Consider the following 15,075-nt stretch of genomic DNA (forward strand, 5'->3'; position numbering starts at 1 on the left):
CTGGAGTGCAGTGATGCGATCTCAGCTCACTGCAACCTCCACCTCCCAGGTTCAAGTGATTCTCCTGCCTCAGCCTCCTGAATAGCTGGGATTACAGGCATGCACCACCATGCCCGGCTAATTTTTTGTATTTTTAGTTGTGACGGGGTTTCTCCACGTTGGTCAGGCTGGTCTCGAACTCCCGACCTCAGGTGATCTGCCCACCTCAGCTTCCCAAAGTGCTGGGATTACAGGTGTGAGCCACTGTGCCAGGCCCAAACTTTTGACACCAACTACATATGGTCTGGGATTATTCACCCTCTTATATATCAAGTTGAAACATGAAATTGTCAACATAAAACTCTTTTTGGCCTACAAGGACAGCAGTCATATATGGTTCAATTTATGTGTCTTCTTACCCCAAATACAATTCTTTGCATTCCTGTTGTCTCTGATAGCTTCTTCCACTGTGTAGGTGTTTGTTATTAAAAAGAGATAGAGCTTGACTACTCTTAAATTGGCAAAATAGTAAACTTCCATTTTAATTTGAACAGGATCCTAGTTCACTAATACATTCACTTAGGATGATTTGAGATGTTTGTGAGTCTCTCTGCAAAAATATCTTACTACAGCCTAAAATTTAAATATAAAAACTTCCAGTACTAGGAGTTACAGCTATAGGCATATGTTTATAAATATTATAGGATTTTAATACATTTCAAAAAGATTATTCACAGAATTTTAATCAACAAATTTTATATTCACGAGGATTATTTTGTATTTATTATATAATTAGGTATACAACCCAGTTAGAACATTAGAATACTGCACTTTTTCTAATTACACTATACAGATTCCTCTGACCATCTCCCTTACTGTGGTCTTAATTCTATACAAATTACATTAATTACCATGAGAGAAATGAATCTAGATAAGGAAAAACCTAGTGAGAAAGTATGCATGTTTTTAAAGCTAGGAGACTTATAAGGTATCTGACATCAGGTGCAGGGCCTTATTGATTCCCAAATTAAAACATTCAAAATAGCATGTTAATTATTGAATTGCCTTCAGTTCTCTAAGGACAGAATACAATTATAACAATGGTCAAACAGAAATGGGGCAGCCTATTACTTTGAGTACATCCATATTGGTAGGCTCAGAATGATGTGAGAAAACAAATCAGCATTTCATCACCTCCTTGCTCTAGTTTTGTGTGGATAGGTCAGAGAAATCCAGATTTCTTTTTCAGTAATTCTGCTTCTTAGAGCCATATTTTCTCCATTGATGAGTCACATCTTTAGAAACTGACCCCAAGTATATTTATGATATTTTATAGTTAGACTTTCATTTATGTAAATTCAGAACACATAAGAGACTTCATGTAGCCATATAAACATCTATTTTAGAGAAAAAATAGAATGGGCTTCATATGAGTTGATTTGAATTTGCCACTTGTCATTTTATGAGCCATTAAAAACTAATGCTATACTGTCATGATGAAGTGCAAAAATAAAATATAAATTATCTCTATAACTTGGTTCCTATCTTTTTCTAATCTTGAGATTTCCATAGAGTGCTGTTGTATAATATCTTGATGAATACAGTCTTTCTTAATGCCAAAAAAATGGGAAGAGGTTAAATTTCCCCCACTGACGTAGGTAGCCCACCTGAATCCCCAAGTTCTTTCACTGACTTGAGATAGCCTCCATGGACATTTTAAAATATAAGAGTTTTCTTCAGAGATCTTCTTCCTTTATGTTCCCCAAAACGCAGTCATCTTTAGCTATCTTAATCTTGCTTTTTCTTGATAGAAAACTAGAATAGTCTTTCTGCTGTGAAGTAAACAGAGAGGTCAGAAATGTAAATAAGAGGAAAACATTTCCATAAAAATAACAAAGTCAAAGAGGTTCAAACAGTACTGAAAGGACAACAGAAAGCCTATGTTTATACAAGCAACGGTTATTTTAAATAGTTTTATCCTGTAGAAGCTTTATTTTGGGGTGAATGTAAATACACTCGTTAGGGCTGAGAAGAGCGCCCCCTACTGGTTTTCTGAGCTTGATATGTCCTGACCATCTTTCAAGGCCCTGGGATGTACCCCAGGTAGCATTTAACGCTACCTGTCTTGCCTCTTTCCCCTCTTAAAGCGATGTGGCTTTCAATTTTTAACTTTGCCCAAAATTTTTAGAGCACGTTCCACACAAACACAAACTTTAAAAAAGAGGCTCACAGGTGTACAGGTACAGTGGCTCACACCTGTAATTCCAGCACTTTGGGAGGCTGAGACAGGGGGATCACTTGAGGCCAGGACTTTGAGACCAGCCTGCCCAACAAAGCAAAACCCCATCTCTACCAAAAATACAAAAACTAGCTGGATGTGGTGGTGCACACCTGTAATTCCAGCTACTCCAGAGGCTGAGGCAGGAGAATCGCTTGAACCTGAGAGGCAGAGGTTGCAGTGAGCCGAGATTGTACCACTGTATCTCAGCCTGGGCAAAGGAGTAAAACTCTGTCTCATTAAAAAAAAAAAAAAAGTATTATGCTTATTTTAAAACATTTTAGAGGTTATGGTTACCACAAATCTTTAATAAGTAATTTGCCTTCAGTACTTAACGAAATCTCAAACACTGTCCATGGAAAATGGAAAGTGAAAAAAAGATGTGGAGCCCCTCAATGGGCAGATGGGCTACAGACTTTTTTCTACAAGGGATTTACCTTGATAGAGGGGCCTCAGTGCAGCGGTTAAAGGGACAAACTAATTTTATTTGTTAAACAACAAATAAAGACTGTTTGGGTTAAAGTACTGGCTCTGATATTAACTGGCTGTGTGATCTTGAGCAAATGACTTAACCTTTCTGTGTTTCAGTTCTCTATGTGGTAAGCCAAGAATAATAATGGTGCGTTGGTTGTTTATAGGGATTAAATAAGTTATACATAAAAAGTAATTATAGCAGTTTGTGGCTTGGGATAAGGTCTATATAAGGGTTTGCAAAATAAATTAAAACTCAAAACAGTTGGACACTCGGCCTCTTTCCGACCTGCTGGTCCTGCATGAGGCAGGTTGACCTGTACTAGAGACATCTGAGAGGACAAATGAGTTGATCACAGTTGTGCTGAGTGTTATCCGTTGTTCCAGGACAGTGGCTCTCAAACTTGAACATGCACCAGATTTGTCTGGTGGGCGTGTTAAAGAGATTGCTGTGGCCTTCCCCCAGAGCTGCTGATCCAGTAGGTTTGGGGCCTGAGAATTTGAATTTCTAATAAGAACCACGTGATGCAAATGCTGTTGGTCCAGAGACCACACACTGAGAACTGGTGTTCCAGGATAATGGTTCCAATTCTGGTTGTATATGAGGACCACTTGGGGAGCTTTCAAAAATTCCATTTCCCAGGCCCCTCAGACCACTTAAATCTGAATTTCTGAGGGTGGGGCCCAACCATTAGTTTTTAGAGCTCCCCAGGTGATTCCAATGCGCAGCCAAAGTTGAGAACCACAGCTCCATGCTGTCAGTATGCTGCTAAAATGGGTGCATTAAAATGAAGAATTCATTACCATCTACACTTTACAGATAAAGAAATGGAAGTGCAATGCCAGGGACCCTAATGCAGCTAGGTTATAGATCTGTGACAATTGTCAGTAAGTGGTGGAGTTTCTATCTCCTCTCTCTGGTCCAACCAGCCAGAAATGCTGTTATTATGAAGGAGAATGCTTTGCATTTATGCTGGTTTATTTTTCCCTGACTGCATTCATCAAGAAAGGACTTTATATACTTACATAGTTATAAATATTGTACATTGATGCTAAGGATCATTACATACATGCCAGTCCCTGTGACAGGTGCCGGATCAATAAGAAATCCCATTCAAATGCTACTGAGAAGCTGCTTTTCTTTCATTCACCTACACTAGGATTTGGACTTAGAAAGGAAGAGTTAGCAAGGGCACAGCTAGATAAGGGCACAGTTCCAGGGTCAGACTGCTTTCTTCCTTCCATCAGTGACTCCTGTGCAACCTTGGGCAGGTCACATAACCTCTCTGTGCCCTAATTTCCTCAACTTATTACAGGGCTGTGAAGGAATGTGTTAATTCACATAAAGTGCTTAGAATACTGCCTGGCAATAATGAGTGCTCAGAAATGTCATTGATTGTGATTTTTTCCTATTATTATCTGCACAGCAGACTTAAATACTCAAAAAAGTATTTTATAAACTTAAAAGTTGCTTTATACAGAGTGTACTGCAGAAAACCTATGAGACCACAATATACTAGATATACTAACATATACAAAGTAGAAAGAGAGTTGCCTCCAAAAAAAATGCATGGGGTGTACAGAAAAATCACCAAAGAATTTTGTGTTCTTCTTGGAAATTTTCTATGTAAAAATTCTTCGAAGTGCTGTGGGATGCTACAATAAAAATACTATACTTCTGTAGTGGCCCTCCAATTGGTCCAATCTACAAAGAGGAGCTTCTGAGAAACAGAATTCTGGCTTATTCTTGAGAGTGGGATGACTTTGGTAAAAGAGGAAAAAACATCAGATTTATCAAAATTATAACGTATCAATTACATAATTTTACTCACAGACCTGGCTTTGTTGAATGTGGTATTTTTTACTTTTGCTTTGTTCCGGAACTTCAATCTGCTAAACAGATTAGTGAAATGTCAGTCAGCTCAGCCCAGAGAAGCAAGCACACAATCTATGTAGCTAGCACATTTTCCCTCCCATGATAATCCTCTTAATGGTCCCACAGGCTGCCGGTCAGCAGGTACACCTGCTTGTCATCTGTGCATTCCTCTTTCATGTGACAGGGTCTAAATGTTACCAAAAGAGAGACCTCAAAAGTTAAGTAAAACTTAATGTTTCACATTAGTGGTTGCCAATGGATTTTGTGACTTAAGAAGGCTTTTGAAAGAACATCACGCAAAATGAAATGTCTTTCTAAATCCTGAAATAATTCTTGGGGTTGCAATCCATATGCTGACTCAAAGCCCAGCGGGGCTCTGGTTAATCAAAAGGCACCGTTAATCAAATGAAGAATCAAAGTGAAGTTCAAGACACTTGAATATACCTCATGTACATAAGGTAAACCCAATATACCAGCAGGAAACAGATGGTGCAATCTTGGAGAAATTCTTGAGGACAATGTTAGGAAGGAACCATTTAACTATTTAATGGAGGTGTGGGCAGGATTAAATCAAATCCATGAAGGGATGTTGGGGCCCCCAGGGAGTAGCAATGAAGGGGATTTCTGAAGGATTCTTACAGCCTCTAGGCCTGAGGAAGCAAGGGAGCAGCTGTGACTGAAGTCAGAGAGTAGCTGCAGCTAGAAGGAGGAGAGGCTGCCTGACAGGAGCTGCAGCCTCCGTAGAGGGCATTCTAGCCACAGAGACCCAGCAGGGCCAATGTGGAGAAATAAACACCCCACTCTCACTTTCCTCCCACCTTCCAATCTCCTGCTGGGTTTCCCAATGAACTATCCAGGGGTGTCCTATCTTTTGACTTTCCTGGACCACATGGAAAGAAGAAGAATTGTCTTGGTCCTCACATAGCATGCATTAACACTAATGACAGCAATGACAGCTGAGGAGCTTTAAAAAAAAAAAAATCGCAAAAATAAATAAATAAAGCAGAAACCTCAGTGTTTCAAGAAAGCTTATGAATTTGCATTGGGCCACATTCAGAGCTGTTCTGGGCTGCATGCAGCCTGCAGGCTGTGGGTTGGACAAGCTTGAGTTATCCCATTGAGGGCAAGGTCGCAGTACACAGTCTCCCAGGGCACAGAGCGGAGTTGGGGGCGAACCTGGAAAGGCAGAACACCTGGCACACCTAATAAACACCGCTTACCCAGGGCCTGGGGGGAAAGAGCTCTTAGACTCTTCTTAATGGGAAAGAAAAGAACTGCTATTAAACAACTGTGCATTCGATACGTAACTCAAACAAGGCACAGTATTTATTTAACCTACGACTGTCAACATCTCTGTACTGCCTTTCCCCTCCAACAAATTAGCTCTTTGACCCTGGATCCTCAGGTTTAGCCATCACATGGTAAATACAGGCATTCGTCAATGACAGATTGAAAGAGTGGATTAATTGTTTATTATGGCTTACTACTCATGAGAACAGAGACTGAGACATTTCAAAACCAGTAGGCTAAATAATGTCACTGCAAAAAAGCATTACCTTTTAACTATGGTTAACTTCATTGTAAAATCAATTGCTTTAAGGAGGTATGCATAAGACTTCCTTTAGGTTAGTATTCTTAATGGAAGTGTTCACATGTTTAAGCCTATTTCAATAATATTTTATTTTTATTTTGAGACAGAGTCTCACTGTGTTGCCCAGGCTGGAATGCAGTGGCATGATCTTGGCTCACTGAAACCTCCACCTCCTGGATTCAAGTGATTCTCCTGCCTCAGCATCCCAAGTAGCTGTGACTACTGGTGTATGCCACCATGTCCAGCTAATTTTTGTAGTTTTATAGAGATGGAGTTTCACCATGTTGGCCAGGCTGGTCTCAAACTCCTGACCTCAAGTGATCCACCTGCCTCTGCCTCCCAAAGTACTGGGATTACAAGCATGAGCTACTGCGCCCAGCCTCGATAATTTTTAAATAACCAGTTAAGTCTTGGTAAATGAGAAATTAACACTCTGATGTCTTATGCATTTTGCTACTATTATTATTATTTTACAATGTTACATTACAGTCTTTAAATAGCCTTGCACCCATGAAATATAGACCTTGGAGGAAAATTCTCAGAATTTTTCTCTCTCCTAATCTTCTTCCCCTTCTGCTCCCTATGTCAAAGTAAATAAAATAGAACCACTACAAATGTTAAGCAATTTTTCCTTGACTTGTTGCAATCAGACCTTCAATACTTTATATACTAGGAGGAATAAAGCTGGGGGAAAAAGCAAATCCTTTTTCATAATGCAGTATTTCTACACTTTCTTTTTCATCAATAGAGTAGTTTCTGTTAATAACATAATCACTTTTATCTGTACAGTAATTTCCCCCTTGCTCTCTAAAACTGTGTTCTCCTGCTATGCTCAGATCATTCTCCTGAATGCCATACACAGTTTTTCCATTTTCCGCATCAGACCAGCTCTTCAAAAGCCTAACATTCCTCAGATATCAGAGGCCATTGCCCTTGGTGTTTCCCCTCCTCACCATATAATAGAAACATGTTTAAACGTGCCAGTTACCTTTTAAATAGTTTCACCTTGCCTAAAATGAAAGAAGAATGGAGGGGGAAATACATCTAGTGATGGTAGTTGAGGATGGAGTGAGAGGTATAAGGTAATCAGAATTAGAAAGCCATCTTGTTCTTTGTCGTTTTTGAGGCAAACTAATTTTGAGATCAGATCTACTTTTAAGAAAATCAAAGGAAAAAATATACAAACTAGGCATAGATTACAAGGTAATCAGAATTAGAAAGCCATCTTGTTCTTTGCCATTTTTTGAGGGAAACTAATTTTGAGATCAGATCTACTTTTAAGAAAATTAAAGGAAAAAATATACAAATTAAGTATAGATTATTAGAAATATAAATTGTCTGTTTGCCAGGCACGGTGGCTTACACCTGTAATCCCAGCACTTTGGGAGGCCAAGGCAAGCTGATTGGTTAAGCTCAGGAATTTGAGACCAGCATGGGCAACATAGTGAGACCCCTGTCTCTACAAAAAATACAAAAATTAGCTGGGCATGGTGGTGTGTGCCTGTGGTACCAGCTATTTAGGAGATGGAGGTGGGGAGGATGGCTTCAACTTGGGAGGCAGAGGTTGCAGTGAGCTGAGATTGCACCACTGCACTCCAGCCTGGGAGACAGAGCTAGACCCTGTCTAAAAAAAAAAGAAAAGAAAAAAAGAAATTGTTTTTAAGTCTGAAAATTATTCACCAGCATATCCTGATGTTTATCTCATATATCCAGATTATGGCTCAATATAAACAAAATAACAATGCAGTTTCAGAAATTCCTTAGGAACACATCTGCTGCATAAAATACATCTACTTTTTTTCTTGGTGTCTTTTGGAATTCTCTAAATGACAGAGGTTGTTGGTAGTCTACTCCATTATCCATTCTGCCCTTCTTCCTTAATAATTATACCCCGTTTTATTTGAATAAACAACATAACCTGCTAAAAGACCACATTCACCAGACTCCCTTGCAGCTAGGTGTGGGCCTGTGGTGTGACTATCTCTTGGTCAGTGAGGTGTAGGGGAAATTCTATGTGAGACTTCTGAAATTTCTCCTTAAAAAAAGAAGTGAGCCCTTCTTCATATGTTCCTCTTACTTGCTGCCTAGAATGCGAACGTAATGATGGTTGTTCTGGTAGCCATTCTGGGCATGAGGTGAAGGCCACACACAGAAGACGGCATCAGAAAGGTCTCTGTTGATATGGAGCCATCATCCAGCCCTAGTCTGTCTACCTCTGGACTTCTTTCAGATGAGAGAGAAACAAACTTCTATTGTGCCTAAGACACTTGTTTTATCTTTTGTTTTCTATTATATGTAGCAAAACCTAACTCTAACTAACATACTTTATTTTTACATAAAGCAATCCTTTATAATTCTGCTCTAATTAAGAGCAGCAAATATTAAGGAAATTGATTCAGGCTTTTGTATAGGAGTATAGCTTTAAGAAGATTGTTACACTTTTTTGTCTTCTGGCTTATGGTTAATATTGCCTTTAAGGGCCAGGTACAGGTGGCTTATGTCTGTAGTCTCAGCACTCTGGGGAGCTGAGGTGGGAGGATCACTTGAGCTCAGGAGCTCAAGACCAGCCTGGGAAACATAGGGAGATCTTATTTCTACAAAAATAAAAATAAAAAATAGCTGGATATGGTGGTACATGCCAGTGGTCCCAGCTACTTGGGAGGCTGAAGTAGGAGGATCACCTCAGCTTGGGAGGTTGAGGTTGCAGTGAGCCATGATTCCACCACTGCACTCTAGCCTGGGTGGCAGAGTGAGACCCTCTCTTTAATATATATATGTGTGTGTGTGTACACACACACACACACACACACACACACACACACACACATACATATACATACATATATATATATAGCATTTAAGAACTTAACATGATATTTTTGTTGTGGCTGTATGTTTACATTATTCTTTAGTGTATTTGCTTGACCCAAATTTTAATGATGTCTTCATAAACAGAGCAGAAGTTTTAGCTTTGAAAACATTACCTAAAACTAAGCTAATTAACTTAACAATACATTTCTTTTTTCCCTCATTCCTTCTTACGAGAATAAAACTAGTAGTATTTAATCTGCTTCTAGGGACCATCTGCTTTATTTATGGGGCTCATTTGGTTACAGTTCTGTCCCCTGCTCCAGATTCTTTAAGGTGATCAAAATCTTGGACTCAGAACTTGCCCTGCAAAATAAAGACCTTTGTGCCTCGTCCACACAAGCCTTCTATAAGTGCTATGTGTCAATTTTGACTTTGTGTGTTTCCCTAGAAAACAAGCAAATGTCACCATGGTACATTTATATGATTCCTTTGAGCCACAAAATGACTTTAATCGGCTGTACTTGTGAGGAGATCCAGTACTCTGGATGAGTTCAAATAACTGAATTGTCTGCTCTCTCTACGTCTACCCAGAGCTTTGTAGATAAAATTCTAGATGAAAATGCAGACTATTCTTACAAAATCCTCTTGGAAACCCAATTTTCAAAATGAAAGGTCTGAACTTTTCATTTCAAGAGCCAAAATAAGTTAAAAAAAAAAAAAAAAAGAGTTTCTGGAAATAAAACTTGTTAAATAGTTGGATAAAGCAATACAAGAGTACTGACTAATGTGATTTTGCTAACCTCGGAGATAAATTATGGACTTCGATTCATGTGCAAACTTAAGGAATATAGTGCGGTTGTTTTTCTTGAAAATTTTAAATAGATTACTACTTTCTCTATTTTACTAAGTTAATTCTTCAGCTATTCATTGTACAAGTACTTCCTGCTTCAAGTACCTTACATTTTATTCATCTACATTTGAGAGCACTTCTCCTTTTTAATGAGACTACTTCAGTTAATTAATTTCTCTTTCTTCTTTTTTATACATATAATAATCTCAGCCTAAGAGGGCCCATTTTGCCTGAGATGTTGGAATTTTATTATACTACTCTTTCAAAAGAGTCTCCTTGATTTTTTTATTGCTTTGATTTACTACTCTCTAGTACATTTTGAATTGTTCAATCACCAAGAGGCAGTGAATTTATTTTCCCTGGAAAAGGTATGTTCAGTTCTAGAAGAAAGAGAAATAGGTACAAAACACAACTATTTTCTTAGAAAAAAGCTGGAAAATCAAGTAAGGATCAATGTTAACTAAAGATATCACCCATCCTCTTAGACTAAATGTAAATGAAAACATGAGGAAAGTTTCCCAATATTTTTTATTATATTTTTAAAGATCAATGTAATATTCTACAAAAGAATTAAGTTTATGAATGTCAACCAGGCATTGGTATTTCTTTTTTTTTTTTTTTTCAGACGGGGTCTTGCTCTGTCGCCCAGGTTGGAATGCAATGGCATGATCTTGGCTCACTGAAACTTCCGTCTCCTGGGTTCAAGAGATTCTCCTGCCTCAGCCTCTCGAGTAGCTGAGACTATAGGCACATGCCACCACACCTGGCTAATTTTGTATTTTTAGTGGAGATGGGGTTTCACTATGTTTGCCAGGCTGTTCTCAAATACCTGACCTCGAGCGATCTGCCCACCTCGGCCTCCCAAAGTGCTGGGATTACAGGTGTGCACCACCATGCCTGGCCCCTTAGGCTAATTTCATTTAGATTTAGTCTAAGAGGATGAATGACATCTTTAGGCGTTGGTATTTCTAATCATTAAAAAAAAGAAACAAATCATACTGTCCTGTTTGGGACACACTTATGATGATGACTAGGCAATTAAAACAATTTAGGATCTAATTTTTTCACAGCCTTCTCACCAACCCTTTTGATGAGTTACTAGGCCTTTAATAAACAAATGTACACTAGAACAATAAAGGTTAATTTTATATTGAGGAAAAAAATAGCCTTGAGAGTTTATCTGACTCCTTCCCCCACTGTTAAAGGCATTTTCATTTGGCACAATGGAAGTATCAAGAGGCTGTGGATTCTTTCTAGAGACAAACTCATAATAAGATCATCCTCACTGTGTTACAGATCTCCTCAAGACCATGACTTAAAGATATAGCTTCTATAATAAATCTGAAAGCCTCCGTGTCAGAGAAGGCTGAAATAAAACAACACAGAGTCGAGGGTTAGAATTCTCAGTAACCCAAAGATGACTTCTCATTGGAAAAATGACTTCAGTTCTAAAGACAGGCTTCCTTCTGCCCTGCCATCCTGATCACTGAGCTGCCAGAGGGAAGAGGAGCTCAATTCTGTGGTTTGGAGTCCTCCCTTTTGGACCAGACCTGCTGGCCCAGGGAGCTCCTGAATGTAGTGTGGTCTTCAACTATTGGCTTATGGTGGGAACGTAAAGTGAAAAATACACACAGGTAAGAGCACTCACCATTTCTGGATTCTTAGCAGCTAGCTTTACCATGTTTTCTGAGATCATCTTTTTCAAGCAGCTACTCAGCAAAAAAGCCTAAGAAATGCAGGAATAAAGAGCTCTTGTAACTGAAGAAATCTTCACCCTCTTCCTCCCCTCCTCACACCACAAAGCAGATTTTGAGCTCTGCCCTCCAATAGCACACTCTCAAGAATTTAGATTTCTTCATTACCTTCTAGAAATTTACATAAGGTGCAATTAGCAAGTAACTATAAATTTTCTCAGTTATGTGGATCTATTTTACAGCAAATTTTTTAAAGACATGAAAAATGGCCAGGCTCTCACTATTAATATTTTTCCTCTGAAAACTCACCCCCTTGCATCCCATGTTTTCCATTATTTTGTAAGCAGATCATGTTTTATGAGAAATAAACAATAAAAACTAATTATTATTACTACAAAGAGATGAACTGATAATGGTAAATCCTATATTTAATTGCATACATTGTATACATAATTACTGAGAGACCTATATTGAGCATAAATAGTAACTGGATTGTTTGAAAGAATATATTAGTACCTTATTGCTTCTACTAAACTGAAAAAAAAAAAAGGTTAGCTGTTTTTCTTCACATTCTTATTTTTCTTTTCTTTCTTTCTTTTTTTTTTTTTTTTGAGACAGAGTCTTGCTCTGTCACCCAGGCTGGAGTGCAGTGGCTGCCATCTCGGCTTATTGCAACCTCTGCCTCCTGGATTCAAGCGATTCTCCTGCCTCAGCTTCCCGAGTAGCTGGGATTAGCCTGCCACCATGCCCGGCTAATTTTTTTTGTATTTTTAGTAGAGACGGGGTTTCACCATGTTGGTCAGGCTGGTCTCAAATTCCTGACCTCAAGTGATTCACCAGCCTCGGCCTCCCAAAGTGCTGGGATTACAAGCGTGAGCCACCTCACCCACCCCGCTTCTTATTTTTCTAGTATCTTTAATCACTCACTTTCTAGACTGATAGTCGCCTCCACTATCATTTGTGGCTTAATCATCATTAGTGCCAAGACACTCATTGTTGTACATCTTGCTACACAAAAACTGCTTCCTTATTCCAGGCTCTTCACTGCTATGAGGCAAAAGGAAGATTCCCTATGATTTTCCCATTTGCTCCTTTCCCCCTAATCCTTTTTCTGTCTTGCCCTGCTCTTAATTTTTGACTTGCTGTTTTCTCCTTTGGTCCTACTAAGGTTTGGGACAGCCGACGCTCAAAGTTGAGGCTCCAGGACCTTAGTGCAGGGCTGTGTTCAGGGATGGTCACTGTGTTGGAGGAGGGGATGGAGAGGAGAAGGGAGGAGAGAGTGAGAGAAAGCACAGGATGGGGTGGTGACCCGAGCAGAAAGTTCTTGGAGAGGAGAACACAGAGAGCAGAATTAGAGGGAAAATGAGCTACGTACAGCTCTGAATGTCCTGCAGGGGTATACAGCATGACCGGAATTAATTTTATTTAAAAGGGGAAAAGAGGGAAGAGAGAAAAAAGGGCTGACATCAATTTTTAAAAGAGTTAACAGATGTGACATTTGTGCAAACATTTTGACTTCCTAGTTTTGCTAAGAACTAGCCCTGTTTATCTGTGCTCATATGTGACCTACGTGAAACCGGATAATAAAATAAACAACAAAACCCTGAGCAAATGCAGCTAGGAAGGATGTTTAATAATGTCCAATAACATGCAGACCAATTCCATATTCCTATACCAGGTACACAAATATACAGGTCAGGGCTCTGCTATAAACTAAGTCAGGTTTATTAAATATGAAAAGATTGAAAATGAACAAAAAATTTTAAAAAGACAAAGTAAAAGGATAGAGTTGTTTTTTTGAGATGGAGTCTTGCTCTGTCACTGAGGCTGGAATGCAATGGTGTGATCTTGGCTTACTGCAACCTTCGCCTCCCAGGTTCATGGGATTCCCCTGCCTTAGCCTCCCAAATAGATGGGATTACAGGTGCCCACCATCACACCCAGATCATTTTTGTTCTTTTAGTAGAGATGGTGTTTCATCATGTTGGCCAAGTTAGTCTTCAATTCCTGACCTCAAGTGATCTGCCCGCCTCGGCCTCCCAAAGTGCTGGGATTATAGGCATGAGCCTTCATGCCTGGCCAAGGATTCAGATTTTGTTTAAAGGGCCTAGAAAAGATTTGGGCCCAATCCTTCATTTCTATTTGCAAGGCACACAAGTCACATTTCCACCTTTTGCAAAAGTAGCCCTTGAGTATGTACAACTGTATGTATCCATAAAAATTATAACATCTTTTAAAAGTATCCCCTGGGTGTACATCAATACACACTGCGGAGGAAATAAGACTCTACTAGGAATCATTTGAAAGAATGTTTATTTCACCTCTTTATGGTGGTTTATACTCATTTGCTACTGACTAGATTTTAAAATCACAGTAAAATTTAACTGCACTTAGCATTCTGAGGTTGGGAGGTAGTTTTACTACCCAAATGTCTCTCCAAGTGACTGATAATCTTGCCTCAGCAAACCATTCTACCATTTCCTAAAGATGTTTCATATTTAAAGTGAACCTAAGGACCCCCACCTTTCACCTAGGATTTTGGCTTAATACTTCATGTTTTCAGAGGACTTTGCTATAATGTAGAGTTGAAGTAGAAGTAAAGAGTTGAAAGGGGTCTTGGTTACCTGAACCAGAATGTTCCATGGAACTTAGCATGATCACCAGAGATTGAAGTTGAATATAACATTAATACAAAGATTACTATTTGAATTTCATTTCAGAACATCTACAGTTTTGGTTCCAACTTGAAATGGCTTAATTTAGTACTTTTTTGGATTCGGTTTTTAGAAATGTTTTTTCTCATTTTTAGCATTTCTACTCCAATTTTAGTTGAAAGCCTATGGTAGACATGAATAGTTAGCTACCTAACAGCCATTGCCCCTTCTTCTTTCGTAAGAGACCCTATTTTGTTTGGGATGATAAGGTGCTCAATCCCAGGCAATGATTCATGCTTACTCTAAGCCAGTCTTAAATCCTGTTCCTCTTTGCTAGTTGCTTGGTTCCCAGACTCCCTTGCAGCTAGGAGTGGTCATATGATCCAGTTCTGGCCATTGGAACATAATAGAAGGTCTACTGGAGGATTTCTGGGGTAAAGCTTTTGCTTTCTAGATAAGAGAGATACAGGTTGAGCGTCCCCTAATCCAAAAGTCCAAAATGTGAAACTTTTTGAGAACTTACATGATGCCACAAGTGGGAAATTCCATACTTGATCTCTTGTGACTAGTAACAGTCAAAATGCAGGTGTACAGCACAAATTCTGCTGCTGTTTTTTCACAGCCAATACAGGTATTCTGGTGATGCTATTGTGCTGCTTAGTTACCCTGAACACACAATTTTTCACTGTATCAAGGATATGTCATATTTTCTACTGTTGATTATTTACATGTGAATAAGTATAAGAAACGGACTGCTTATCAGTAGCATATAAATTCAGAGTCAAGGCCGGGCGCGGTGGCTCAGCCCTGTAATCCCAGCACTTTGGGAGGCCGAGGCGGGTGGATCACGAGGTCAAGAGATCGAGACAAT

At 39.1% G+C, this 15,075-nt stretch overlaps 1 protein-coding gene across 3 annotated transcripts in view; it reads right to left on the reverse strand.

Annotated features, from left to right (window-relative positions):
- Nucleotides 1–732: 732 nt before the first annotated feature.
- Nucleotides 733–15,075, reverse strand: part of SNX31 (sorting nexin 31) — a 69,801-nt gene continuing 55,458 nt past the window's right edge. The window contains exons 12-14 of one of the 3 annotated variants that reach the window (XM_017519692.1): nucleotides 11,505–11,582; nucleotides 4,565–4,618; nucleotides 733–1,811 (exon numbers count right to left, since the gene is read on the reverse strand). In XM_017519692.1, coding sequence (XP_017375181.1) covers nucleotides 1,716–1,811; nucleotides 4,565–4,618; nucleotides 11,505–11,582 — 228 coding nt within the window. In that variant the 3' untranslated portion in view covers nucleotides 733–1,715. Of the gene's footprint in view, nucleotides 1,812–4,564; nucleotides 4,622–11,504; nucleotides 11,583–15,075 lie in introns of all 3 variants that reach the window. The other 2 variants (XM_017519693.1, XM_017519691.1) reach the window with 2 other exon arrangements.

This window comes from Cebus imitator, unplaced genomic scaffold (assembly GCF_001604975.1).
Source record: "Cebus imitator isolate Cc_AM_T3 unplaced genomic scaffold, Cebus_imitator-1.0 Scaffold767, whole genome shotgun sequence".
NCBI lineage: Eukaryota > Metazoa > Chordata > Mammalia > Primates > Cebidae > Cebus > Cebus imitator.